This window comes from Macaca mulatta, chromosome 19 (genome assembly GCF_049350105.2).
Source record: "Macaca mulatta isolate MMU2019108-1 chromosome 19, T2T-MMU8v2.0, whole genome shotgun sequence".
Classification (NCBI taxonomy): domain Eukaryota; kingdom Metazoa; phylum Chordata; class Mammalia; order Primates; family Cercopithecidae; genus Macaca; species Macaca mulatta.
The window spans coordinates 51,295,188-51,319,751 of record NC_133424.1 but is presented as its reverse complement, the minus strand read 5'-3'; the positions used below and the strand labels follow the sequence as shown (position 1 = coordinate 51,319,751).

Genomic DNA, 24,564 nt, shown 5'->3' with positions numbered 1-24,564 from the left:
GACCTTAGAAACCCAGAGAAGCCCAGGAGGGTGTGTGGGGTTGGGTGGGGGGGAGGGGAATGTTCCGCTAGGATGACCCAGCATCAGGGCCTGGGCCAGGGAAAGAAACACAGTCTAGGCCAGGCGCAGTGGCTCATGCCTGTAATCCCAGCACTTCGGGAGGCTGAGGATCACTTGAGGTCAGGAGTTTGGGAGCAGCCTGGTCAACATGGTGAAACCCTGTCTCTACCAAAAATACAAAAATTAGCCAGGCGTGGTGGCGGGAGACTGTAGTCGCAGCTACTCATGAGGCTGAGGCAGAAGAATCACTTGAACCCAGGAGGCGGAGGTTGCAGTGAGCCGAGATGGTGCCACTACACTCCAGCCTGGGTGACAGAGCAAGACTCTGTACCCCAAAAAAAAAAAGGAAAAAGGAACACAGTCAAGTACGGTAGGGGGCAGGGGTTACCTTTAATGCTCCATTTTGTGCCAAATCCCCCATGATGCCCTGTCCCTGAGTATCCCTGCCCACCCTCTCCCCAGTGCAGGGCGGGCACAGGGCTCCACCCCCTGGAGTACAAAGGAATAAGTTAAGTGTTCCCCCCTCCCTCCTTCCCCAATAAATAGAGTGAACATCCTGCCCAGGGCCTCCCCCGCCTTGTGGCATGGCGGGCTGGGGCGGGGCCTGGGGCGCTACATTCATGGCTGCCCAGGCGGGCGGTGGTGGGCAGGCCTTAGTGGGAGCCGTGGGCCCCACAGAGGGGCACTGTGCTGTCCTGGTTCTGCCCCTCCATGTCCATGTCCAGCAGCGTAGGCTGCATGCTGGGGGGCCCAGGGCTCTCCGGAGTGTCTGGCCTGCTGGGAGGCGAGATGGTGAGTGTCTGGCCGAAGGAGACCAGTTTCCAGGGGTCCAAGCGGGGGCGACTGGCAGCCGGCCGAGGTCTCGGGGCAAAGGTCAGGGTGGTGGGGCGGCCTGGGAAATCGGGGGGCCGGCGGCGGGCTGGAAACAGGGCCTGGGGGTCGGGCAGGCGGGGGAAGTCCAGAAGGTCACGAGGGCCTGGTAAAAGAGGTTCAGAGGAGGTGAGTGGGGTGGGGCAGAGGGTGGCATTAAGAAAAGCCCAGAGCTTTTACATGAAAAGCATGAGTTCTGGTTTCTCTCGAGAAATCCATGGATCTTGCTGCATCCAATTTCCATCTGCACTGTGGCAGTCCTGGGACCTTGACCTAGGCTGGGACCACTCCCAGCTGCTTGTTCCTCTGGGTGGACCCTGGCATGTTCCTCAACCTTCTGGAGCTACTGCTTAGCAGCAGCCGCTGGGGCCAAAGCCCTGGTCTTCCCGACTCTCCTGCACTGGGCTAAGCTCACGCACAGACCTCAGGCATGGCTTATCTCTGAAGGGGGATAAAAATGGAGCCTCACTGCACGGGTGAGGAGCAAATAAAATAATAACTTACAACAAGCAGCACAGTGCCTGATGTGGCTACTTAATAACACTGCCATGGCCGCATCTCCCACCCAGTTAACAGATGGAGGAGAACAGTGTCTAGGCTGTGTAAGAATTGGCAATAGCCATGCTGGTCACCACTGCTAAAGGCACCTGTCTGGCCTTGTAGGCATCAGTTTGCCACCTGTGTCTCAGTCCCCTGGAGATCCCCAATGCCTCCAGGAGTGAGGGGTAAAGGGACACAGACCCTCCTTCTTCCACAAGCAGCAGGGGGACTGGCTGCCTGAGGGGTCGTGGCTGGGCTGGACTTGCGGCCGTGGCAGAGGAGGAAAGAAGGGCTTTTCTGCGGCCTGGGTGCGGGGCACCTCACTCACCAGGGCCGTGGCCCGCGGGCTCGGGAGGCCCCCGCTGCCCCAGCGCCCCGTCCGATGGCGTCCGCCGGTGCCCGCGACTCACGGCGCATGCAGCCGTGACGTGGGTGGGCGTGAGCGACTGGCGGGGGTCCTTCTTGAAGCTCTCCAGCTCCAGGTCCACCAGGGGGTTGGCGCTGGGCGAGGGTGTGGGCGCGGGCGGGGAGGGTGGTGGGGAGGGCGCGGCCGGCGCGGCCTCATCGCTGTCAGAGCGCAGTAGTGAACGCGTGGAGTTGCAGTCAGACACGGACGACAGCGACACGAGGGTGGCCGAGGGCGCCAGGCCCAGGCCGGGGCCCACGTCGTCGCGGCGGCCGTGGGGACGCGCGGGAGGGCTGAGGCCCCGCGGGAAGCGGCCGGCGCGGGGAAAGAAGAGGCCGTCGAGCCAGCGCCGCTGCTCCTCGCCGTCAGCCGCGCGTGCCTCGGCCACGTCGGCGCCCAGGCCCACAGCCCCCAGCAGCGTGGCACAGCCTAGCAGCGCCAGGTCGCAGCGCCGCCGGGCACCGTGTCCCCACCGGGCGGGGGGCGCGGTCGGCGTCGGCTCCCACGGCTGCCGCGCCCCCGGGGAGGGCTCGGCGGGCAGTGGCACCGAGAGGTAGGACGGGGTCGAGTAGGGGGAAGGGGGCACGCTGCTGCCTCCGTCCTCCGCCTCCGCGAACTCCTCTGCAACCGGAGAGGGCCATCACTGGGCTGCAGGGCTGACCAGGGCCCCACGGGGACTTGTGGCAAGGGACGACCCCCGATGACCCCTCCAACAGCAAGACCAAGGCCCACGAGCATGTTCTTGAATCTGTCTCCCTGAGAAGCCTCAGAGAAGGGTGGTCCCTGCCCCTGGAAATGACCCCGCACGCCCCAGGGGCTACCATCTCCCTTTCCAGGGAGGCCTCCCACCCACTGGCCCAGTGAAATCTGGTTTCTTCCCTCAGCCCCAGGAGGCTCACCCCTTTGGCCAGGGAACCCCCACCCCCTTACAAGCACCCAGGCTCTTACCCATCTCATTGAGGCTGGCGAAGCCAGGGGCGATGGGTGTGTGTTTGGGGGACTTGCCCAGGTTGGGGGCACTCGATGACCACTGTTTGCTTCCTTCCCCCAGCCCCTTCAGCCTGTGGGGCCCAGGGAGAGTCGGAGACCTCAGTCCTGTGGCCTGGAGCCTGGGAGCTGGGGCTTGGGCACAGGGTGGGCACCGCCACGCCACACCTCACCTCTCCTCTCCTCCCACCCGCTCCTTCTGCAGGGTGGAGCTGGGGCCCCACGTTCGGCCCTTCTTCTTGCCCCCGACCAGTTCTTCCTTCTTTGGGGGCCCACCGCGGCTCCATGTCCCACTTCCTCCACTGCTGCTGCCACTGCTGCTGCCACCACAGTCCACAGGAGTCACTAGGTCCAGAGAAGCCACTTGGTTACTGGGTGGAGGGTCTGTCCCCACTGGACTCCCAGCCTCCAGAGCCCCCGGCTCAGCCCCACCCTCCGCCTGGGAGTCCAAGGGCTCTTTTGAACTCCAGTCGTGACCCTCCCTGCTATAAATTTCTCCGTAGCTCCCTACTGCTGTCAGGACAAAGTTCCAGCTCCTCTGCCTGGCACTGAAGGCCATGAGCGGTTCCCTGCCAACTCCTCCAGCCTCCCCTGCTCTTCACAGCCTAACCCTTCACCATTCATTCCGGCCGGCTGCCTGCGCTTCCAGTCTCTAGCTCTGGGTAGTTAGTTCCCTGGGGGTCAGCTGCCTTCTTCTCTGTCCCTGCGATGCTCTGGACCTATCTGGTGCCAGTTTGCTGCCATGGTATGGGTATTTGTCTCTGTGTCCCCTGCAGGACCTCCTGGGCCTGGTACAAAGCAGGTGCCCAGACAGAGGGCAGGGGGTCTGTGGGTGGGGACAGTGCTGGGGTGAATGAGGGGCTGGAACTCGGGAGTTAGCCTTTCACCCTTCAGTCCCTCAGGAAGCTCCGATGACTGTGTCTCTGCCATATAACCCCGACTGTGGACATCTGTCCCTTCCAAGTCCCCCACCCTGGCCTGGCCTCCATCATCTCACTGCTCTCTCCATCTTTATTTCTTACAGCAGCCAGAGGGAAAAAGGTCAACTTGATTCCCTCAGTGCCTTCCTCACATGGCTCTGGGGGCTGCCCCAGGGCAGTTAAAAGAAAATCCATACCAGGCTAGGTGTGGTGGCTCTCGCCTGGAATCCCAGCACTTTGGGAGGCCAAGGCGGGTGGATCACTTGAGGTCAGGAGTTGGAGACCAGCCTGGCCAACATGGTGAAACCCCATCTCTACTAAAAATACAAAAATTAGCCGGGCGTGGTGGTGCAGGCCTGTAGTCCCAGCTACTTGGGAGGCTGAGGCGGGAGAATAGTTTGAACCCAGAGGCGGAGGTTGCATTGAGTTGAGATCGCGCCGTTGCACTCCAGCCTCGGAGAGAGAGCGAGAGCCTGTCTCACCATGGAATACTATGCAGCCATAAAAAGGAACGAGATCATGTCCTTTGCAGGGACATGGATGGAGCTGGAAGCCGTTACCCTCAGCAAACCAACGCAGGAAGAGAAAGTCAAACACTGCATGTTCTCACTTATAAGTGAGAGCTGAACAAATAGATCACAGGGACACAGGGACGGGAACAACAGACACTGGGGCCTGTCGGGGCGTGGGGTGGGAGGAGGGACAATATTAGGAAAAATAGCTAATGCATGGGCTTACTACCTAGGTGATGGATTGATAGGTGCAGCAAATCACCACGGCACACGTTTACCTGTGTAACAAACCTGCACATCCTGCACATGTACCCCAGAACTATAAACAAAAATTAAAAACAAAAAAATTCATACCAAAGGTGTCAAATGAAAATTAAAAGAAAAGGAAAGAAAATCCAGACTCTTATCCTGCCCTCAGGGCGCTGCCTGATCTGAGCCCTGAGAACTCCCTGACCACAAAACCTATGTCCTCCTCCCATTCACTCAGCTCCCGCCAAGTGGGCTAACAAGCAGCCCACGCTGCTCCCACCTCCAGCTTTTGCCTTTGCTGCTCCCTCCACCAGGGGCATGGTGCCCTGAGGTCTCAGCCTGTCTCAATCCTCCGCCTGGGGCATGGTGCCCTGAGGTCTCAGCCTGTCTCAATCCTCCGCCAGGGGCATGGTGCCCTGAGGTCTCAGCCTGTCTCAATCCTCCACCAGGGGCATGGTGCCCTGAGGTCTCAGCCTGTCTCAATCCTTAGAACAAAGGTTCCTGCTCAAACCTCACCTCCTCCCATGGGGCTTCCAGATGTAAAATAGCAACCCTTCTGTGATGGGTAATTTTATGCATCAACTTGACTGGGCTAAAGGATGCCTAGGTAGCTGGTTAAGCATGATTTCTGTGAGGGTGTTTCTGGAAGATTAGCATTTGAATCAGTGGACTGAGTCAAGAGAGATCGTCCTCACCAATGTGGGTGGGCACCGTCCAATCTGCTGAGGGTCCAGATAGAACAAAAAGAGAGTTAGCTTTTTGTCTAGGGAGGCGGAGGAAGGGTGAGTTTGCTCTCTGCATGAGCGTGGATATCCATCTTCTCCTGCCCTGAGACATCGGACATTGGTACTCAGGTTCTCAGGTCTTTGGACAATTTTTTTTTTTTTTTGAGACTGAGTCTCACTGTGTTGCCCAGTTTGGAGTGCAGTGGCATGATCTCGGCTCACTGCAACCTCTGCCTCCCAGGTTCAAGTGATTCTCCTGCCTCAGTCTCCCGAGTAGCTGGGATTACAGGCACGCACCACCATGCCTGGCTAATTTTTGCATTTTTAGTAGAGACTGGGTTTCACTATGTTGGCCAGGCTGGTCTTGAACTCTTGACCTCAGGTGATCTGCCTGCCTCGGCCTCCCAAAGTGTTGGGATTACAGGCGTGAGCCACGGTGCTTGGCCAGGTCTTTGGACTTGATTTGGAACTACATCAGATTGCAGGACTTCCCAGCCTCCATAATCGCATGGGCCAATCTCTCATAATACATCTATTTCTTTTGTTTTTGTTTTTAAGTAGAGATGGGGTCTCGCTTTGTTGCCCAGGCTGGCATCGAACTCCTAGGCTCAAGCAATCCTCCCATTTCATCCTCCCAAAGTGCTGGGATTACAGGTATGAGTCACCGTGCCCAGCCAATACATCTCTTTCTATATTTCTTTTTTTTTTTTTTTTTTTTGAGACGGAGTCTCGCTTTGTCGCCCAGGCTGGAGTGCAGTGGTGCGATCTCGGCTCACTGCAAGCTCCGCCTCCTAGGTTCACGCCATTCTCCTGCCTCAGTCTCTCAGTAGCTGGGACTACAGGCGCACACCACCACGCCCGGCTAATTTTTTGTATTTTTAGTAGAGACGGGGTTTCACCGTGTTAGCCAGGATGGTCTCGATCTCCTGACCTCATGATCCGCCCGCCTCGGCCTCCCAAAGTGCTGGGATTACAGGCGTGAGCCACCGCGCCCAGCCCTCTTTCTATATTTCTAAACATATGCTGTTGATTCTGTTTCTCTGAAGAACTGTGACTAATATGTCTCCTCTGAGCTCCTTTAAATAATTTATAACTACTAGAAATTATCCTGTGCCCGGGCACGGTGGCTCATGCCTGTAATCCCAGCATTTTGCGAGGCTGAGGTGAGTGGATCACTTGAGGTTAAGAGTTCGATACTGGCCTGGCCAACATGCTCAAACCCCCATCTCTATTAAAAACACAAAAAATTAGGCAGGTGTGGTCGTGTGCGACTGTAACCATAGCTACTCGGGAGGCTGAGGCAGGAGAATCGCTGGAACCCAGGAGGCAGAGGTTGCAGTGAGCCGAGATTACACCACTGCACTCCAGCCTGGGAGACAGAGCAAGACTCTGTCTCAAAAAAAAAAAAATAAAGAAAAAAAAAATTATCCTGCTTACAGACTTATTTGTTTACTGTCTGTTTCCCATGATAAGAATGAGGAAAAGGGCCTTGGCTTGTCTTCTTTCTTGCTGTAACTCTGGCTTGGTGCCAGGTTTAAACATCGTGTGCAAAAATGTTTGTTCACTGACTGACTGACTGGTCAGGGCCTTGGGAGATACTCACGGCGAATGGCCCTCAGCCGGGGAATGATGCTGGGGCTTGCAGGGGGGCTGGCCCCATCCGATCCTTTCCGCTTATCCAGGGTTGGAGAGGCCTGGACTGTGATCTTATGCTCAAAGCCTGCAGAAAGAAAGAGAAGCTTTCCTAAGCAAATGGTTCTAGGGATTACCAAAGGGAAGTTTCCTCTGTAGAAGCAGAGAAGGAATTCTAGAGTGGGAACACTGCCATGTTTCATTCCTTAATGCAGTGGTTCTCACAGTGTGGACCCCAGAACAGCAGCATCACTGTCAGCTGAAAATTTCTTGGCAATGCAAATTCTTGGGCCCTCCCTGAATCAGCAAGTTGCGGTGAGGCTCAGCAATGGAACTGTGGTTTAATAAGCACAAGCACAAGAGCTCTAGTGGACCAAGGACCTAGGCCTCAGTGTCCAATATGGCGGCCAGCAGCTACGTGCAGCAACTGAGCACTTGGAATGTGGCTTGTGCAATGGAGGAATTGGAGTTTAACCTTTATTTATCTAATTTTTTTTTTTTTTTTGAGACGGAGTCTCGCTCTGTCGCCCAGGCTGGAGTGCAGTGGCGCGATCTCGGCTCACTGCAAGCTCCGCCTCCCGGGTTCACGCCATTCTCCTGCCTCAGCCTCCCGAGTAGCTGGGACTACAGGCGCCCACAACCGCGCCCGGCTAATTTTTTGTATTTTTAGTAGAGACGGGGTTTCACCGTGGTCTCGATCTCCTGACCTTGTGATCCGCCCGCCTCGGCCTCCCAAAGTGCTGGGATTACAGGCGTGAGCCACCGCGCCCGGCTATTTATCTAATTTTTAAACTGTATATCTATATAAAAGATGAATTCTCACTGTGGTGCCCAGGCTGGTCTTGAACTCTTGGCCTCAAAAAATCCTCCAGCATCCGCTTCCCAAAGTGCTGGGATTACAGGTGTGAGCCACCATGCTCAGTCAACTCTTTATTTTATTGTAATTACAGTAATTTAAGTTTAAATTTTAAAAACGGGTACTCCATTTGATTATTGGAAACTCATGTTTGGAACAACTTGGGTATGTGTATGTACTTTTTCAACTCTAACTTTTATGAAATCTAAATAGAGATCAAATATTTTTGATAGGTCCGGTACAGTAGCTCACACCTGTAATCCCAGCACTTTGGGAGGGCTGCATAAGCCCGGGAGTTCAAGACCACCCTGGGTAGTATAGCAAGACTCCATCTCAGAAAGAAAATTTTTTAATGAAAATGTTGTCCAAATTTAGATATGCTATAAACATAAAATACATCTGGATTTCAAAAATGTAGTGTGAAAAAAGAAGGTAAAATATCTCACAATTATTTTGTATTGATTGCATGGATATATTGGGCTAAATAAAAAATACATATATTTTTTTGATGGAGTTTCACGCTTGTTGCCTAGGTTGGAGTGCAATGGCATGATCTCGGCTCACTGCAACCTCTGCCTCCCACGTTCAAGCGATTCTCCTTCCTCAGCCTCCTGAGTAGCTGGGATTACAGGCGTGTGCCACCACGCCCGGCTAATTTTGTAGTTTTAGTAGAGACGGGATTTCTCCATGTTGGTCAGGCTGGTCTCAAACTCCTGACCTCAGGTGATCTGCCCGCCTCAGCCTCCCAAAGTGCTGGGATTACAGGTGTGAGCCACCACACCTGGCCTAATAAAAAATATTAAAATTGACATCTCTTAATTCTTTTTGCTTTTATGTGTAGCTTACTAGAAAATTTAAATTTATGGCTTGCATAATGTGGCTTGCATTATATTTCCACTGTCCACTGCTGCTTAAGGCACTGCTTTCTGGCTTGTAACATCACAGAGAGAGACAAGCAGACACTACGTGCCTCCCTCCTGAATGCATTACCTGGGAAGCAGTGTGGGGGAAAATAAAATCAAACTTGAATCTGAATCTGATTAAGTCTTGAGATCCAGTTATTAGGTTGATCCATGTAAACTTCTGTTTTTGTAGGTCAAAAATGGTCAAATATCAGCATATATATGTGTATCTTAATTACATATTTCGTGACAGCGTCTCGCTCTGTCGCCCAGGCTGGAGTGCAGTGACGCAATCTCAGCTCACTGCAACCTCTGCTTTCCGGGTTCAGCGATGCTTGTGCCTCAGCCTCCCAAATAACTGGTATTAGAGGCACCTGCGCCACCATGCCCAGCTAATTTTGTATTTTTAGTAGAGGTGAGATTTCACCACGTTGACCAGGCTGCTCTAGAACTCCTGGCCTCAAGTGATCCACCCACTTTGGCCTCCCAAAGTGCTGGGATTACAGGCATGAGCCACTGCTCCTGGCCAGATTAAAAGATATTTTTAAAGAGAGCTAAAATGGAAAAGAAATTTCAGAAGTGACTGTCCTAAGTATCAAGACAGATGTTCCTCTCAGAGTGTGCTGTGAGGTTGTGTTTGGAGGGGGCAGGTGGAAAGCACTTGGGATGGCTGTGAGGTTCTCTTTGCTTTCATGGGGGTGACTGGAGTAACTCACTTAGCTGTACAGGTTTTTGGTCATTTTCTTTTTTTCTTTTTTTTTCCCTTAGAGATAGGGTCTTGCTCTGCTGCCCAGACTGAAGTGCAGTGGTGCAATTACAGCTCAGTGCAGCTTCGAACTCCTGGACTCAAGTGATCCTCCCACCTCAGCCTCCACAGTAGCTCGGACTATAATTGCATGCCAACATGCCCAGCTAATTAAAAAACATTTTTTTTTTTTTTTGGTAAATATGGGGTCTATGTTGCCCAGGCTGGTCTCAAACTCCTGGCCTCAAGTGATCCTCCCACCTTGGCCTCCCGAGTAGGCTGGGACTACAGGTGCTCGCCACTGCACTGGGCTTGATCACTGACTATGTGTGATATATTTAGCAATAAAAACAAGTTGAAAAAGAAAAGGAAGAGATAAATCCTAGGTCAGGGCTGCTCCCAGCAGCCTCTGGGGGGCGCTTTGGGGACACGGGTGGGTACCGGAGGGCAGGCTGATGTGGCTGCCGCCTTCCCGCAGCTTGAGCAGGCGGCTGCGCTTGAAGTTGCCCTTGCGCTTGCGGACCCGGGGTTTCTCCTGGCTCAGTTGGCACATGAGCAGGTGCAGCTCCCTTTCCACGATGTCCATCTCGCGTTCTGCCAGCTCCTGCTCCCGCCGCCGCAGCTGCTCCTCCTGGAAGCGCTGCTCCTGCGCCGCCCGCAGCAGCTCCTCCTCACGGCTCCGAAGCTCCTGGGGAGGAGAGGTGGTGGCTGGGGGGAGGGGCTTAGCTGTTCCGCTTCCTGGGGAGGGACCCAGGGCTGCTGGGTCTGGTTGGTGCCTCACACAAGGGTACCTTGCTGTGGGGCACATTGGGTTCACCACCCGACTCATGCTTTGCTATCCAAGCTGGGTGCCAGGGCAGGGAACTGTGTTAGCCCAAAGAAAGGGGTGCTTTTCTTTCTTAACTCTTCAATTTAGGAAACTTCAGATATCCACAAAAGCAAAGAACAGTGCACCCCCCTGTACCCATCACCCAACTTCAACAATTACCTATGCTTTGCGAATCTCGTATCCCCGTCCTTCTCTCCTCTGGCCCTCTCTTCGTTTCTGCTGTAGTATTTTAAAGCCAAACCCAGACATCATGCAGTGTCACCTGTAAGTACTTCAGTACAGGGTGCCTTTTTCTTATTAATCCACCAACAGGAGGCTGTCTTTTCTTAATATGCAAAAAAGGCTCCCTTAACCCTGCATGGACCCAAAGGCTGGGGTTCAGGGGAGGGGTCTCTGAGCAGCCCAAGGCATCAGAACTCAGGGGTCTTGCTCCATCTTTCCCACCTTGCCCCCTGCCTTCACCTTCTCCTTGGTCCGAAGGTCATCAAACATGTGCTGAATCTCCAACTTCCAGTCTTCCTGCAGCGAGTGGAAGGACTCCAGTGGCATCTGGAACAGGGCTGACTGTTCGATGACTTCAAGCCGCTTCAAGATGCTGCCAAAATCTGGCCGCCCATGGGGGTCTGGGTCCCAGCATTCTGGGGTGGGAGGAGGAAGGACAGTGGTGGGGGGTGGAGGTGTCAGTGGTCACGTTCTGGGAACTCAGCCTGCTCAGAGGAAGGCGGAATTTCTGGGGACTGCAGACAAACAGCTGCTATGGAGCTGAGGGGAAGGAATTCAAAGCCAAGCTCCTGGCCAATTCCACTCAGTGAAATGCTGGGAGAGAAACCCCGGGACCTGCACCCCGAGGAGAAGCTGGTGGTGCAGTCAGGATCACAGTGGAATCCCAGGGCCAAGGAGTCCTAACAGGTGGTCCTGGAGAGCTCTGGGCCTGGCCTGAACAAGGATTGGGGCATGGGGAATGGAGCCAACCACGGGGAGACTGTTTAGAGTCCAGTGAGTTCTAGTCCCTTCTCCCTCACTCCCAGGCCCACTGGTATGGATGGGTGTGAAGGGGCGAGGTCTGGGCCCACAGGTCCCTGCCATTTCAAGCTGAGCCTACCCTCGCCACAGGGCCCCTGGCTCACCCTCCAGGAGGCGGGCAAAGGGCTCGGGGCACGTGGAGGGAATGGGCAGCGTCAGCTTATTCATAGCCACGCCATACGCCACGGCCAAGGCGTCGATCTCACGGTAGGGAACCTCCCCAGTCAGCAGCTCCCACAGCAGCACCCCGAAGCTGCAGGCAGGGGAGAGGGAGGAGTGATATCACAGCCCACCCCAATCCTCACCTATACCCAGCCCTGCCCTTGGTCCCATGCAGGGCCGCCCTCACCCCAACACCCACTCCCAGCCAATGAGGTCACAAGAACTTGCTTTGACCTCTGTGGCCTTGTTCTCCAATAGATGGGGTGCGCTTGGCTCTCTGATGTCTCACCTTTGCTCGGCCTCTCTTCCCTCTCCCCTACCTGAAAATCTTCAGGTCCCGTGTTCCTACTGGGCAAATCCATCCTTCTCATTTTTATTTTTGTAGAGATGGAGGTCTCACTATGTTGCCCAGGCTGGTCTCAAACTCCTGGGCTCAAGTGATCCTCCTGCCTCGGCTTCCCAAAGTGCTGGGATTATAGGCATGAGCCACTGCACCCTGCCTAAATCCATCCTGCTCGGCCCTGGCCTTTGATGACCCCTGCGGCCTCACCTCCAAACGCTCTCAGCCCATTCTAACCCCAACTTCATCTTGCAGCCACACTAAATACTGAACAGGCCCTGTTCTTTCTAACCTCTGGCCTTCACACATACTGTTCCCTTTGTGGAGAACACTCTTCTCTTGTGTAACTATTTGTCCCTCAAGTCTCAACTCAGGTTGCCCCCCCCCCCCCCCCGCCAAGAAGCCTTCCTTGATTCCATAGCCTCCAAAGCTAGGCCCCTCCTCTATGTTTCCCCAAAACACTCAGCACTTACCTCTAAAAACCAGCTAACATTATTTAACATTTATAAAGTGCTTACTGCAGGCCAGGCACTGTGCTAGGCACTTGGTAATCCTCACAACAGCCCTGTAAGGCAGAAGGATTTGGTATGACTCCTGCTTTATCTGATGAGCAAGTGCAGGCTCAGAGAGGTAACGGGCTTGCCTGAGGTCACACAGCTAGTGAGTGGTGGAGCCACACCTGGACTCAGGTCTGCCTGCTGCCCACGACAGTGCCCTCAGTGGCTCCATGGTACCAGGGCATGCGTCACTGTGCTGTGGTCCCTACGAGGCTATCTTCCCCTGCAAACTCGACATCCTCCCAGATCCTGATGGCCATTCTGTGTGGTGTTTATTCTGGAGTAGATCCCTGGTCTCCCCCACTATCCACTCATGCATTCATTCAACACATATATATATTTTTTCAGACAAAGTCTCTGTGGCCCAGGCTGGAGTACAGTGGCATGATCTTGGCTCCCTGCAACCGCCGCCTCTCAGGTTCAAGTGATTCTTGTGCTTCAGTCTCCCAAGTAGCTGGGATTACAGGTGCGCACCACCACCCCGGCTAATTTTTGTATTTTTAGTAGAGACGGGGTTTCACCATGTTGGCCAGGCTGGTCTCCAACTCCTGACCTCAGGTGATCCACCCGCCTCAGCCTCCCAAAGTGCTGGGATTACAGGCATGAGCCACTGCGCCCGGCCCATTCAACGTATACTTATTAAGTGCCTACTGTGTGCCAAGCACCATTCTAGACACTGGGAAGAGATAGACACAATCACTGCCCCCATGCAGCTGACGGCCTCCCATTCTTCAGTGACAGTGCTGGTGAACTGAGCTGGCCACATGCTGCCTGCATGCATTTTCCATTCTTTTTTGCAGCTAGGCATGTCCACATGACCACAGTTCTGGTGCATGGGATGTAGGAGGGGGTGTAGTAGGCAACTAGCTTCCAGGAAGTGTCCTTAAAAAGAAGGGGTGCCTGGCCGGGCGCGGTGGCTCATGCCTGTAATCCCAGCACTTTGGGAGGCCGAGGCGGGTGGATCACAAGGTCAGGAGATCGAGACCATCCTGGCCAACATGGTAAAACCCCGTCTCTACTAAAAATACAAAAATTAGCTGGGTGTGGTTGCGCATGCCTGTAGTCCCAGCTACTCGGGAAGCTGAGGCAGGAGAATTGCTTGAACCCCAGGGGGCGGAGCTTGCAGTGAGCTGAGATCACGCCACTGCACTCCAGCCTGGTGACAGAGTGAGACTCTGTCTCAAAAAAAAAAAAAAAAAAAAAAAAAAAGCTGGGCATGGTGGTGGGCGCCTATAGTCCCAGCTACTTGGGAGGCTGAGGCAGGAGAATGGTGTGAACCTGGGAGGCAGAGCTTGCAGTGAGCTGAGATCGTGCCACTGCACTCCAGCCTGGGCAACAGAGCAAGACTCAGTCTCAAAAAAAAAAAAAAAAAAAAAGAAAAAAGAAAGGGTGCCCTTTTTCTCTTTTCCCCTTCCTATGGTTGGAATGTAGACATAAAAGCTGGACCCTGGGGTGTAGGGGGAAGGGGAGAGAGAGCATTAGGGCAAATACCTAATGCACACGGGGCTTAAAACCTAGATGATGGGTTGATGGGTGCAGCGAACCGCCATGGCACACGTACACCTATGTAACAAACCCTGTACGTTCTGCACATGTATCCCAGAACTTAAAAAAAAAAAAAGCTGGAGTCTGGAGCTAGGCACAGTGGCTCATGCTTGTAATCTCAACACTTTGGGAGGCCAAGGCAAGAGAACCTCTTGAGCCCAAGAGATCAAGACCAGCCTAGGAAACAAAGTGAGACCTCATCTCTGCAAAAAGTTAGCCTGGCATGGTGGCATGCCTGTAGTCCCAGCTACTAGAGAGGCTGAGGTGGGAGGATCACTTGAGCCCAGGAGGTTGAGGCCACAATGATTTGTGATGTCATCACTGTACTCCATCCTGGGTGATAGAGCAAGACCCTGTTTGGAAAAAAAAAAAAAAAAAGCCGGGCACAGTGGCTCATGCCTGTAAACCCAGCACTTTAGGAGGCCCAGGTGGGCAGATCGCGAGGTCAAGAGATCAAGACCATCCTGGCCAATATGGTGAAACCCATCTCTACTAAAAAAAATAAAATAAAATAACAAAAATTAGCCGGGCGTGGTGCCACGTGCCTGTAGTCCAAGCTACTTGGGAGGCTGAGGCAGGAGAACTGCTTGAACCCAGGAGGCAGAGGTTGCAGTGAGCCGAGATCACGCCACTGCACTCTGGCCTGGGCGACAGAACAAGACTCCATCTCAAAAAAAAAAAAAAAAAAAAGGAAAAAAAAAATGCTGGAGCTCAAGCAGTCATTTTGGATCATGAAGTAAACTTGAGAATGGAGACCACACAAGGTGGGGGAAAAAACAGTGGTTTATAACTGGAGGGGAGCATGATCCTCCCCTCTTTCCCATGTCCCTGGAAACCTATGGGGGTATTTTGATTGTTATAATGACTGGGAGTGTTACTGAAGTTTGTGGCTGGGAGGTGTGGATATCCTGCATCCTGGTAAGTACAGGACAGGACCACGCCAGAAAGATTTAGCCTGACCAGCCAGGCATGGTAGCTCATGCCTGTAATCCCAGTACTCTGGGAGGCCAAGGAGAGCAGATCACCTGAGGTCAGGAGTTCAAGACCAGCCTAGCCAACATGGTGAAACCCTGTCTCCACTAAAAATATAAAAAATCGGCTGATGCATGCCTATAATCTCAGCTACTTGGGAGGCTGAGGCACGAGAATCACTTGAATCTGGGAGCAGGAGGAGGTTGCAGTGAGCTGAGATTGTGCCATTGCACTCCAGCCTGGGTGGCAGAGCGAGGCTCTGTCCCCCTCCAAAAAAAAAAGAAAAGAGAGAAAAAAAAAGGTAACACAAATGAATGCCTGATGTACAGCCAGTTGGAAATTCTCCCAAAGAGCTGCTCTGCTCTAGGCTGAGCTGGAGACTTCCTGTCTCTGTCCCATACCCATTAATTTGCTGCTTGGACAGTCTGGAGCCTCAGCTGGGAATTGACGGGAACAGTAAATGGGGAGACCCAGGTTTGGCTCCAACCAAGCAAAAGGTCCTGGGTTGAAAGTCTCCACGGCCACCATCAACTCTCACTGGTGACAGCAACAGTCCCATCATTGGCCGTCTCTACCTAACAGTCAAAGGAGCTTTTAGTTTTTTTTTTTTTTTAGATGGAGTCTTGCTCTGTCGCCCAGGCTGGAGTGCAGTGGTGCCATCTCAACCTCTGCCTCCTGCAGTCAGGCAATTTCCCTGCCTCAGCCTGCCGAGTAGCTGGGACTACAGGCACCTGCCACCACGCCTGGCTAATTTTTGTATTTTTAGTAGATATGGGGTTTCACCATGTTGGCCAGGCTAGTCCTGAACTCCTGGCCTCAAGTGAACCGCCCACCTCGGCCTCCCAAAGTGCCAGGATTACAGACGTGAGCCACTGTGCCCGGCAGAATTTTTGTATTTTTAGTAGAGATGAGATTTCACCACGTTGGCCAGGCTGGCCTCAAACTCCTGGCGTCAAGTGATCCACCCACCTCGGCCTCCCAAAGTGCTGGGATTACCAGTGTGAGCCACCATGCCCAACCTCCAAAGGAGCTTTTCTTTACTTCCTTTTACAAAAATTAATTTAAAAATTTCTTTTTCATACAGATGGGGTGTCACTATGTTGACCAGGCTGGTCTCAAATTCCTGGCCTCAAGTGATCCTCCCACCTTGGCCTCCCAAAATACTGGGATTATAGGTGTGAGCTACCACGCCATTCAGACATGGCTCCTCATGGCCTCCTACTTCATTAGAATAAAACCTGAAGGCCACTCCCTCACCCACAGGGCCTTCCAGCTCCCTCTCCTACATCATTTCCTACCTCTCTCTGCCTTGCCTGCACAGTGGCAGCCACGTGGGCCTTGTTGCTGTTTCCGGAACACACCACGCTCACCTCAGCACCTCCTTTCGGGTACCTGCTCCCCCTGACTGGGCAGCTTCTTCCCCCAAACTTCTCGTGGCTGGTTCCTTTTTGCCACTCGGAACTCAGATGAAGTATCATTTCTCAGATTGCTCAGAGAAGCGTTCCCAAAAGTAGTCTTCCAGCCCTCAAAGCGCCTTCCTCTCAGCCTCCTCGTGCTTCGTACTAACACTTTTTTCTGGTGTACTTAATTATCTTTAAAAATTATAATTTTCTTAAAAACAGCTTTATAAAAAAGTTTCTTGTATCTTTATTTACTTACTATTCCTGAGGGCAGGGATTGCGTCTATTTTTCTTTGCTGCTATATCCCTAGAACCCGGTGCAGGTGGATCAATGAATGAATGAGTGAATTCATCATTTTCCCGTCTAACAGATGGGACGGTGCATGGGCTCGTGTCTGAGGGGCTTTCAGTGCTGGCATCTACATGCTGTCTTTATGCCTTTTTAAATTTTTTCTGTTTTTGGAGACACAATCTCGATCTGTCACGCAGGCTGGAGTGCAATGGCACGATCTCAGCTCACTGCAACCTCCGCATCCTGGGTTCAGGTGATTCTCCTGCCTCAGCCTCCCGAGTAGTTGGGACTACAGGCACCCGCCACCATGCCCAGGTAATTTTAGTATTTTTAGTAGAGACGGGGTTTCAGCATGTTGGCCAGGCTGGTCTCAAACTCCTGACCTCAAGTGATCCACCCACCTCGGCCACCCAAAGTGCTGGGATGACAGGTGTGAGCCACTGCACCCGGCCTTGTCTCTAGATCTTATGAATTTTTTATTCTAATCCAATGTGCCCCCTAGTTGCCGTTTGTGCTAGCTGAACAGGTAACCCGCACTTGTCTGGTGGTGGCCTGACCTTGCCAGCAGGCCCCTTTGTCAGACTGAGACCCTGGCTTCAGCAGGAGACCCTCCTCCCACTCTGCCCTCACCCCTTCCTCCCTCCCTCACTCCGCAGAGGCCATCCCAGCCGCGCCTTTCAGCACCTCCAGACATCACTGCTTTTGGAGAAGAGGGAGAGACGGATAACCTCCGGAGCCATCCAGGCATAGGTCCCCGCAGCGCTCATCTTGGTGGTCTTGTGCCACTCGCGGGCAAGGCCAAAGTCTGTGATCTTGAGCACCGTGTCTGCGAGGTTGTGGTTCTCGATGGCCTCCAGGATCAGGACTGTGGGGTGGGAAGAAAGGTGGGTCACCCCAGACTTGCCGTGTTGCAGACCCAAGTGTTCCGGCCCGCTGCCTCTGTCAGAAACATCTTTCTCCTCTCACCGCCTCAGGCTGCCCCACTCTGTGGCAGCTCCTTTCCTGGCCTGGAACATCCATGAGCCCCTCCACCCAGGTCTAATCCCTGTCCCAGGCTCCCATGAGGGAGTAGGGAGCTCCTCCTGTGTCCTCCGCCCTCCTGACTCTGTCCTGGGCTTTGGGGAGCTCCATGAATGGTTGAGAACCAACAGCCAAGGCTGAAGCAGGTCACTTGAGCCCAGGAGTTCGAGACCAGCCTGTGCGACATAGCAAGACCCCATCTCTACAAAAAATTTTTAAAAATACCTGGTTGTGGTGGTGCATGTCTATAGTCCCAGCTACTTGGGAGGCTGAGTTGGGAGGATCACTTGAGCCTGGGAGGTTGAGGCTGCAGTGAGCCATGGTCTTGCCATTGCACTCCAGCCTGGGCAACAGATTGAGACCTTGTCTCAAAAAAAAGAAACAACAGCCAAGGTCTTGGTCATCCAGGCCTTGAGTTCCCAGTTATCCTGGAAGCAGGAACTGCAAACCGTGGGCAGAAGGGAGGAACGTGGCTTCCCCACTGTGTCCGTCACCCCTGTGGCACACTGCAGTCAGGGTCCCAATTCTACCCCTTCCCGTGTCCACACTCTTTGCCATGAGACTTTGCCATTCTTTCTGCTAAAGAGGCAGAGTATGGCTGGGCATGGTGGCTCACACCTGTAATCCCAGCACTTTGGGAGGCCGAGGTGGGTGGATCACTTGAGGTCAGGAGTTTGAGACCAGCCCGGCCAACATGGTGAAACCCCCTCTCTACTAAAAATACAAAAATTAGCCAGGCTTCATGGTGCTCGCCTGTAATCCCAGCTACTCAGAAGGCTGAGGCATGAGAATCGCTTGAACCTGGGAGGTGGAGGTTGCAGTGAGCCAAGATCACGCCACTACACTCCAGCCTGGGTGACAGAGTGAGACTCTGTCTCGGAAAAAAAAAAAAAAAAGAAAAAAAAAACGGGCAGAGAGCACCTTGACTCTGGCTCAGCCGTATCCGTATGACTTGCTTTGGCTAAGAATGACAGGGTGCCAATTCCAAGCCGAGGCCTCGCATGTCTGTGGGCCCTCTTGCACTTGTCTGATCACCATGACAACATGCCTCAGCTAGCCTGCTTGTCCAAGAAGATGAGAGCTACTTGGAGCAAAGCCTCTCCAGCTGAGCCCAGCCTCCATCGGTTTACCCTCCAGCTGGTCCGCAAATGCACCAGCAGTAATAAACAATGGTTGTTTTAAGATGCCGGGTTTTGGGGGTAGCTTATTACACAGCATTATTGTGACAAAATCTGACTGATGTATTCCCTAAACATACTGGATGGTTCCAGCTTACTTTCTACCAGGGTTGTCACTAACAGTGATGAGGATCATGGCTAGTGTCTGTACTGTGCTAAACTCTCTATATGAATTGACTCACAAACGACCCTCCGCTTTTTTTTTTTTTTTTTTTAAAGAGACAGGGTTGGCCAGGAGCAGCGGCTCACACCTGTGATCCCAGCACTTTGGGAGGCCAAGGCAGGTGGATCACTTGAGGTCAGGAGTCCGAGACCAGCCTGGCCAACATGGTGAAACCCTGACTGTACTAAAAATACAAAAAGTAGTTGGGTATGGTGGCAGGTGCCTATAGTCCCAGCTACTTGGGAGGCTTTGGTGAGAGGATCACTTGAACCTGGGAGGTGGAGGTTGCAGTGAGCCAAGATCGCGCCACCGCACTCCAGCGTGGATGACAGAGCGAGACTCCATCTCAATGAAAAAAAATAAAGAGACAGGGTCTTTTTCTGTCACTCAGACTAGAGTGCAGTGGTACGATTATGGCTTGCTGTAGCCTCAAACTTCTGGGCTTAAGCAATCCTCCAGCCATGGCCTCCCAAAGTGCTGGGATTACAGGAGTAAACCACTGCACCCAGCCACAACCCATTTTTCTTGACTAGCCAACAGAGGCTCAGAAGTCACTTGGCCAAGAGATCACATGGTTAGAAGATGGCAGGACAAAGGCTTGAATTACTTTTGTCATCAGAGCCCAATTTAACTGCTGGGATATTTTGCTACCTTCCATCACACAGAGGCCCCAACATATACAGTGTGCTGCCTGGGTTTGAATCTCAGCTCTGCTTCTTCCTAGCTGCATACCCTTGTACAGTTTACTTTAATCTTTACAACGGGACTTCTCTGTTAAATGGGGCTGGTAACAGAATTTACCTTCTACCGTTACAGTAAAAATTTATTGCCTGAAACCATAGGGCCTTTAAAAGTGTTAGCTGTTATTATCAGTGTGTGATGTTGCCATAATTGCTCTGAATTTCTCCACCTTTCTCTTTTGCCATTCCTGGCTACTTACCAGTCATAATAATTAAGGTAGTTCTACTATCATGCCCACTTGGCAGATGAAGGAACTGAAGGTGGCAGAGATTGGCAAATCACCCAGGGTCACACAATTGATAATCCTGCCCATCCTTTAAAGCCGAGCTTCAGACTGGGCACGGTGGCTCATGCCTGTAATCCCAGCACTTTGGGAGGCCAAGGCAGGTGGATCATCTGAGGTCAGGAGTTCGAGACCAGCCTGGCCAACATGGCGAGACCCCTGTCTCTATCAAAAATACAAAAATTAGCCAGGTGTGGTGGCGCACGCCTGTAGCCCTGGCTACTTGGAAAGCTGAGGTGGAAGAATCACTTGAACCCGGGAGGTGGAAGGTGCAGTGAGCTGCGATCATGCTACTGCACTCCAGCCTGGATCATAGACTGAGATGACTCTGTCTCAAAAAAAAAAAAAAAAAAAAAAGTCCAGCTTCAATGCCATCCCTCCTGGAAGCACGCCCCCACCCTGTAAATTCCTAGCCTGTGACTCCACCTCTGCAGAAGCTTTCCCTTCTTAAGTCCCCACCTCTCCTGTTTGTGTCGAAACCCCGTGACAGAGGGAACGTCTCATGGTTTTATGCTTTATTTCTGTATTTCCCAGGATGGGCCTACGTGAGTCCCCCTTCAAAATCTGTATGTGACCATGTCACTCCCTGCTTCAAATCCTCTAATGGCTTCCATTACATCAAATAAAATACCCCAAGTCCTCGCCATGGCCCTCAAGGTCCTATGTGATCTGGCTCCTGCCTGCCTTTCTGATCCTACTTCCTCCCATCTCTGCCTCAATGCCTGCTGTTCTGGTCTTGCTATTCTCCAATGAGCCACACTCACTCCCACTTCAGGATATACGCCCCACTGTTCCCCTTCCCCAGATCTTTGGAAGGCTGGGTCCCCTTTGTTCAGGTCTCTGCTCAAATGTTGCCTTCCCTGACCGTCCAATGTAAAGAAACCCTCTGCTCCAGCCTTTGCCTTAATCCATCGAGAGCCCCTGATACTCTCTGAAATTTTGGTATCCATCTATTCATCATTTTTTCCTGTTCACCAGAATATAAATTCCATAATGGGGGGAGGGGGAAATCTTGCCTTGTTCACTTCTGTAATCCCAGAGCTGAGGACAGTGCCTAGTACAGACTAGGCGCTTAATAATTACTGGTGGAACGAACCAATGAATGAATGACGGCAGGTGAGGAGCTCCTTAGGGTAGGATGAGTGGGGAAGCAGTGCTGCGGAGGCACTGTGTCCTCTGTGTCTGGCGCAGAGCAGAACCATCACCCAGGAGGAAGCCCTGGCCATAAGAGGCCCGCTGACTCTTTGGCCAGATAACATTGGCTACAAAAAACCTGGGGGTGTGGGGCGTGCTGTCAATCAGCAGGGGCGAGGAAGGACCGAGGAGCCCCAGCCATCGACAGGAACATGCTGGGTGGCCCTGCCTCCATTTACCCAACATTTTAGAGGTGCTGGGGCATAAGCATCAGTTCCCCAGACATGGCACCAGCCCTGGCACATCGTGGTCATGTATTAGCTCTTTTTTTTTTTTTTTTTTGAGATGGAGTCTTGCTCTGTCACCCAGGCTGGAGTGCAATGGCGTGATCTCGGCTCACTGCAACCACCACCTCCTGGATTCAAGCGATTCTTCTGTCTCAGCCTCTGAGTAGCTGGGATTACAGGTGCACGCCGCCACACCCAGCTAATTTTTGTATTTTTAGTAGAGATGGGGTTTCACCATATTGGTCAGACTGGTCTCAAACTCCTGACCTCAGATGATGCACCCACCTCGGCATCCCAAGGTGCTGGGATTACAGGCGTGAGCCACTGCGCCCAGCCAAGCTCTCTGTTGATACACAAATGTTAGGCTTGGGAGGCAAGGAAGATGCAGTCCCTCCATTCTAGGGGCTTACAATTGCTATATGTGAGGGAATAGCAATATATTCATAAAAACAGTGGGATGGATTAAAGTAAATTTCAAGATGACAGAAATCAGGAGTAGATGAGATGTGGGTGTTGAGAGCAAAGGGGGCACCCTCACATTTCAGGGCTTAAGTGTGAGTGATGTGAGGGCTGGGGACATGCTGGCTTCCTCCACTGCTGATGCCTCTGCTTAGCACATGATCTGGTCTGGTAACTAACAAATGGAAGAATTAACAAATAAATGAAGAAATGAAAGGGAGTGAGATGGGGCAGAGCAAGAATGGGAGAGCCAGGAATGTAAGATTTTTTTCTTGCTGTATCCCTGGGACAGGGTCTGGCACACAGCACTCTGGAAATATCTGTGGAATGAATGAATGAAATTGCTAACCTGTGAGTACCTTCAGGGCAGAAACCATGGCTATCTTAGTCCCAGGTGGGCTCCTACTTAATAGGTGCTCAGTTAATACTTGCTGATGCCACATGAAGCTCCTTGATCTAGAAATGAGTCCGGTAGAACGTTCCCTTCTACCTGGCTCCATTATTTATTCAACCAACCAATCAACTTTGGAGAACCTGTCAGGCCGCCTGGAAGCTTTTATATAAGCCACATCCATTTAATTCCTCCCTCGTCTTTTCCAGTTTGCCTTGGCCAGCTGGGCCTATGAAGACTCCAGGAAATGGTTCCCAACTGGGGGGTGATTCTGCCCCCCAGGGGACATTTGCAATGCCTGGAGACATTTTTGGTTGTCATAGCTGGGGATAGGGGGCAGGGAATGCTAATGGCATCTAGTTGGAAGAGGCTGAAGATGCCGCTAAGCAACTCACAATTCACAGGACAGCCTCTACAACAATGATCCGGCCTCAAGTGCCAATAGTGCTGGGGTTGAGAGACAGTGACTCCAGATGGGGTAGCCTCTTTTTGTCTCTGCCTGGTGGACTCTGGCAGCATGGCTGGATGGCAAGCACCTTGAAGGCAGGCACTGCATCTGTCCTGTTCACGCAGGAACACAGGTGTTCATGGATACATGTTTATTGAGCGATTGTGACTCTGCAGCCTGGGAGACAGTTAAGTCCTTCAACCTTTCTGAGCCTCCTTTTTCTCCCTTAAGGCCGGCAAGGCCTACCTCACCTTCATCCTGAAGGTGTCATACTGCTGCCCCTTTTCGCACCAGGCACAGTGTCATCTGGTGTCCCTCACCCTGTTTCCCACCACCTAGGCCTGGCCTCCAGAGGTTCTGTGGAAGGAATTTTGGGGAGAGGACACCACTTACTGTTGATGGACTTGAGGTCCCGGTGGATGATGGGCACAGGGGCACCATTGTGTAGGTAGTTCATGCCCCGGGCCACCTGCACAGCCCAGTTGACCAGCACGTGAGGTGGCACCCGGCGACCTGCCAGCACCCTGCTCAGTGCGCCACCCCGGGCATACTCCATCACTAGGCAGAGGTGTGGGGGGTTGAGGCAGGCGCCCCTAAGGGCAATGATGTTGGGGTGCTGCAGGGCTCCAAAGAGCCGGGCTTCCTGGCACACCTGCTCCGCTGTCACTGCCGGGTCCTTCTCAGGGTCCAGCCGGGCGGCCTTGACGGCCACCTCCTCGCCACGCCACAGAGCCCGATAGACCTTGCCGAAGCCCCCCACACCGATGATCTCCTCTAGCTGCAGCTCGTGGAAGGGGATCTCCTGGGGCAGCTGGAGGCCCGCGGGTGCAGCACGAGCGCCGGGAGCCACGTAGTTGCTGGGGAAGACGCCCACGCGGCCGCTGGGGAGCTGCCCGGTCCACCAGCCCTCATCGCCGGACACCGCACAGTCTTGGGAAAGCACCTGGACGCGATCGCCCCTCCGCAGGGTCAGCTCCTCGTCGCCCGCCGCCTCGTAGTCGAACACCGCGGTCCAGACGGGCCCCGCGGGGGTCGTGCCCCACTCCTTGGCCGCCACCCCCTCCTCCTCCTCCATGGGGGAGGGGCCGGGGGCTGCGGGAGGCCGCTTCACACAGGCTGCCCGCGGGATGCAGAGGGCGGGCCCCGGCGGCTGGGATGGAGGGCAGTCCCTGCGGTGTCTAGGGGGCTCCTGAGGGCCATGGCTGGGGCGCCCTCCGCAGGAGCAAGAAAAAAACCCCTTTCAAAGGGCAGGCTCGACCCTTCCGATTTGGCTGTCCGGGCGGGGCGCGGTGGGAGTGGGGCGGCAGGTTCACCTGTGCCTCCCAAACGGCAGGTGACTAAGAGGGCCTGGCCGCGCGGCTCTCGAATGCCCACCGGGGTCCGCCGGTGGGGGACGAGGGCGAGGGCGGCAGGCAGTCCCTGTTCCCCGCGCCGCTCACCCCGCGCAGCTCCACCGGCGGCCCCCGGCTCCGCATCCCGGGCCACGACTGCCGGGCCGGGCGGGGGTGGCGGGGCCCCTGGGGCGGCCGCCCCGGGTCGGGGTGGCGCGCCCCTCGGCCTCCTCACGCGCGGGGCAGTCGGGCGGCCCCCATCCTTGGCACCGGCCTCCCGGTCGGCCCCAGCCCCTGCCCCCGCCCGTGCTGCTTCCCGGGGCAGCCGGCGGGGCCCGAGTGACGTGTGGGCGCCGCCGCCGCGGTGCCGCCTGGGAGTTGTAGTCTCCGGCCATGCGGCCTCGGGGCCCGGCCCTCAGCGCCCCCCCGCAGAGCCCCGCGGCCAGCCTGGGGCCTCAGTGGACATGACACCCCACGGGGCCGAGGGAGTCCTCCCGGGGAGATGAGCCCGGCCTCGGCCCCTCCTTCGGACGCGGCGTAGCGGGTGCCCAGGGCTGGGGGAAGCGCTCCTCACAGACCCTGCTGGGGCCGCGGCCCAGGATAGG

General features: G+C 54.0%; 1 protein-coding gene across 4 annotated transcripts; it reads right to left on the bottom strand.

Moving 5' to 3' along the window:
• Positions 1-426: 426 nt before the first annotated feature.
• MAP3K10 (mitogen-activated protein kinase kinase kinase 10) lies at positions 427-24,300 on the bottom strand. 4 transcript variants are annotated; one of them, XM_077982816.1, is made up of 11 exons: positions 24,195-24,300; positions 23,022-23,778; positions 17,209-17,389; positions 11,361-11,509; positions 10,696-10,871; positions 9,846-10,092; positions 6,873-6,989; positions 3,037-3,208; positions 2,825-2,937; positions 1,799-2,497; positions 427-1,036 (listed from the first exon to the last, which is right to left on the bottom strand). In XM_077982816.1, exons 2-11 carry the CDS (start codon positions 23,701-23,703, stop codon positions 714-716), a joined length of 2,859 nt encoding a protein of 952 aa, XP_077838942.1. In that variant the 5' UTR covers positions 23,704-23,778; positions 24,195-24,300; the 3' UTR covers positions 427-713. The 4 variants fall into 4 exon arrangements, with proteins under 4 accessions (XP_077838942.1, XP_077838941.1, XP_077838939.1 ...); XM_077982815.1 differs by having other exon boundaries at positions 24,204-24,300; XM_077982813.1 differs by having other exon boundaries at positions 24,215-24,300.
• Between the last annotated feature and the right edge of the window lie 264 nt (positions 24,301-24,564).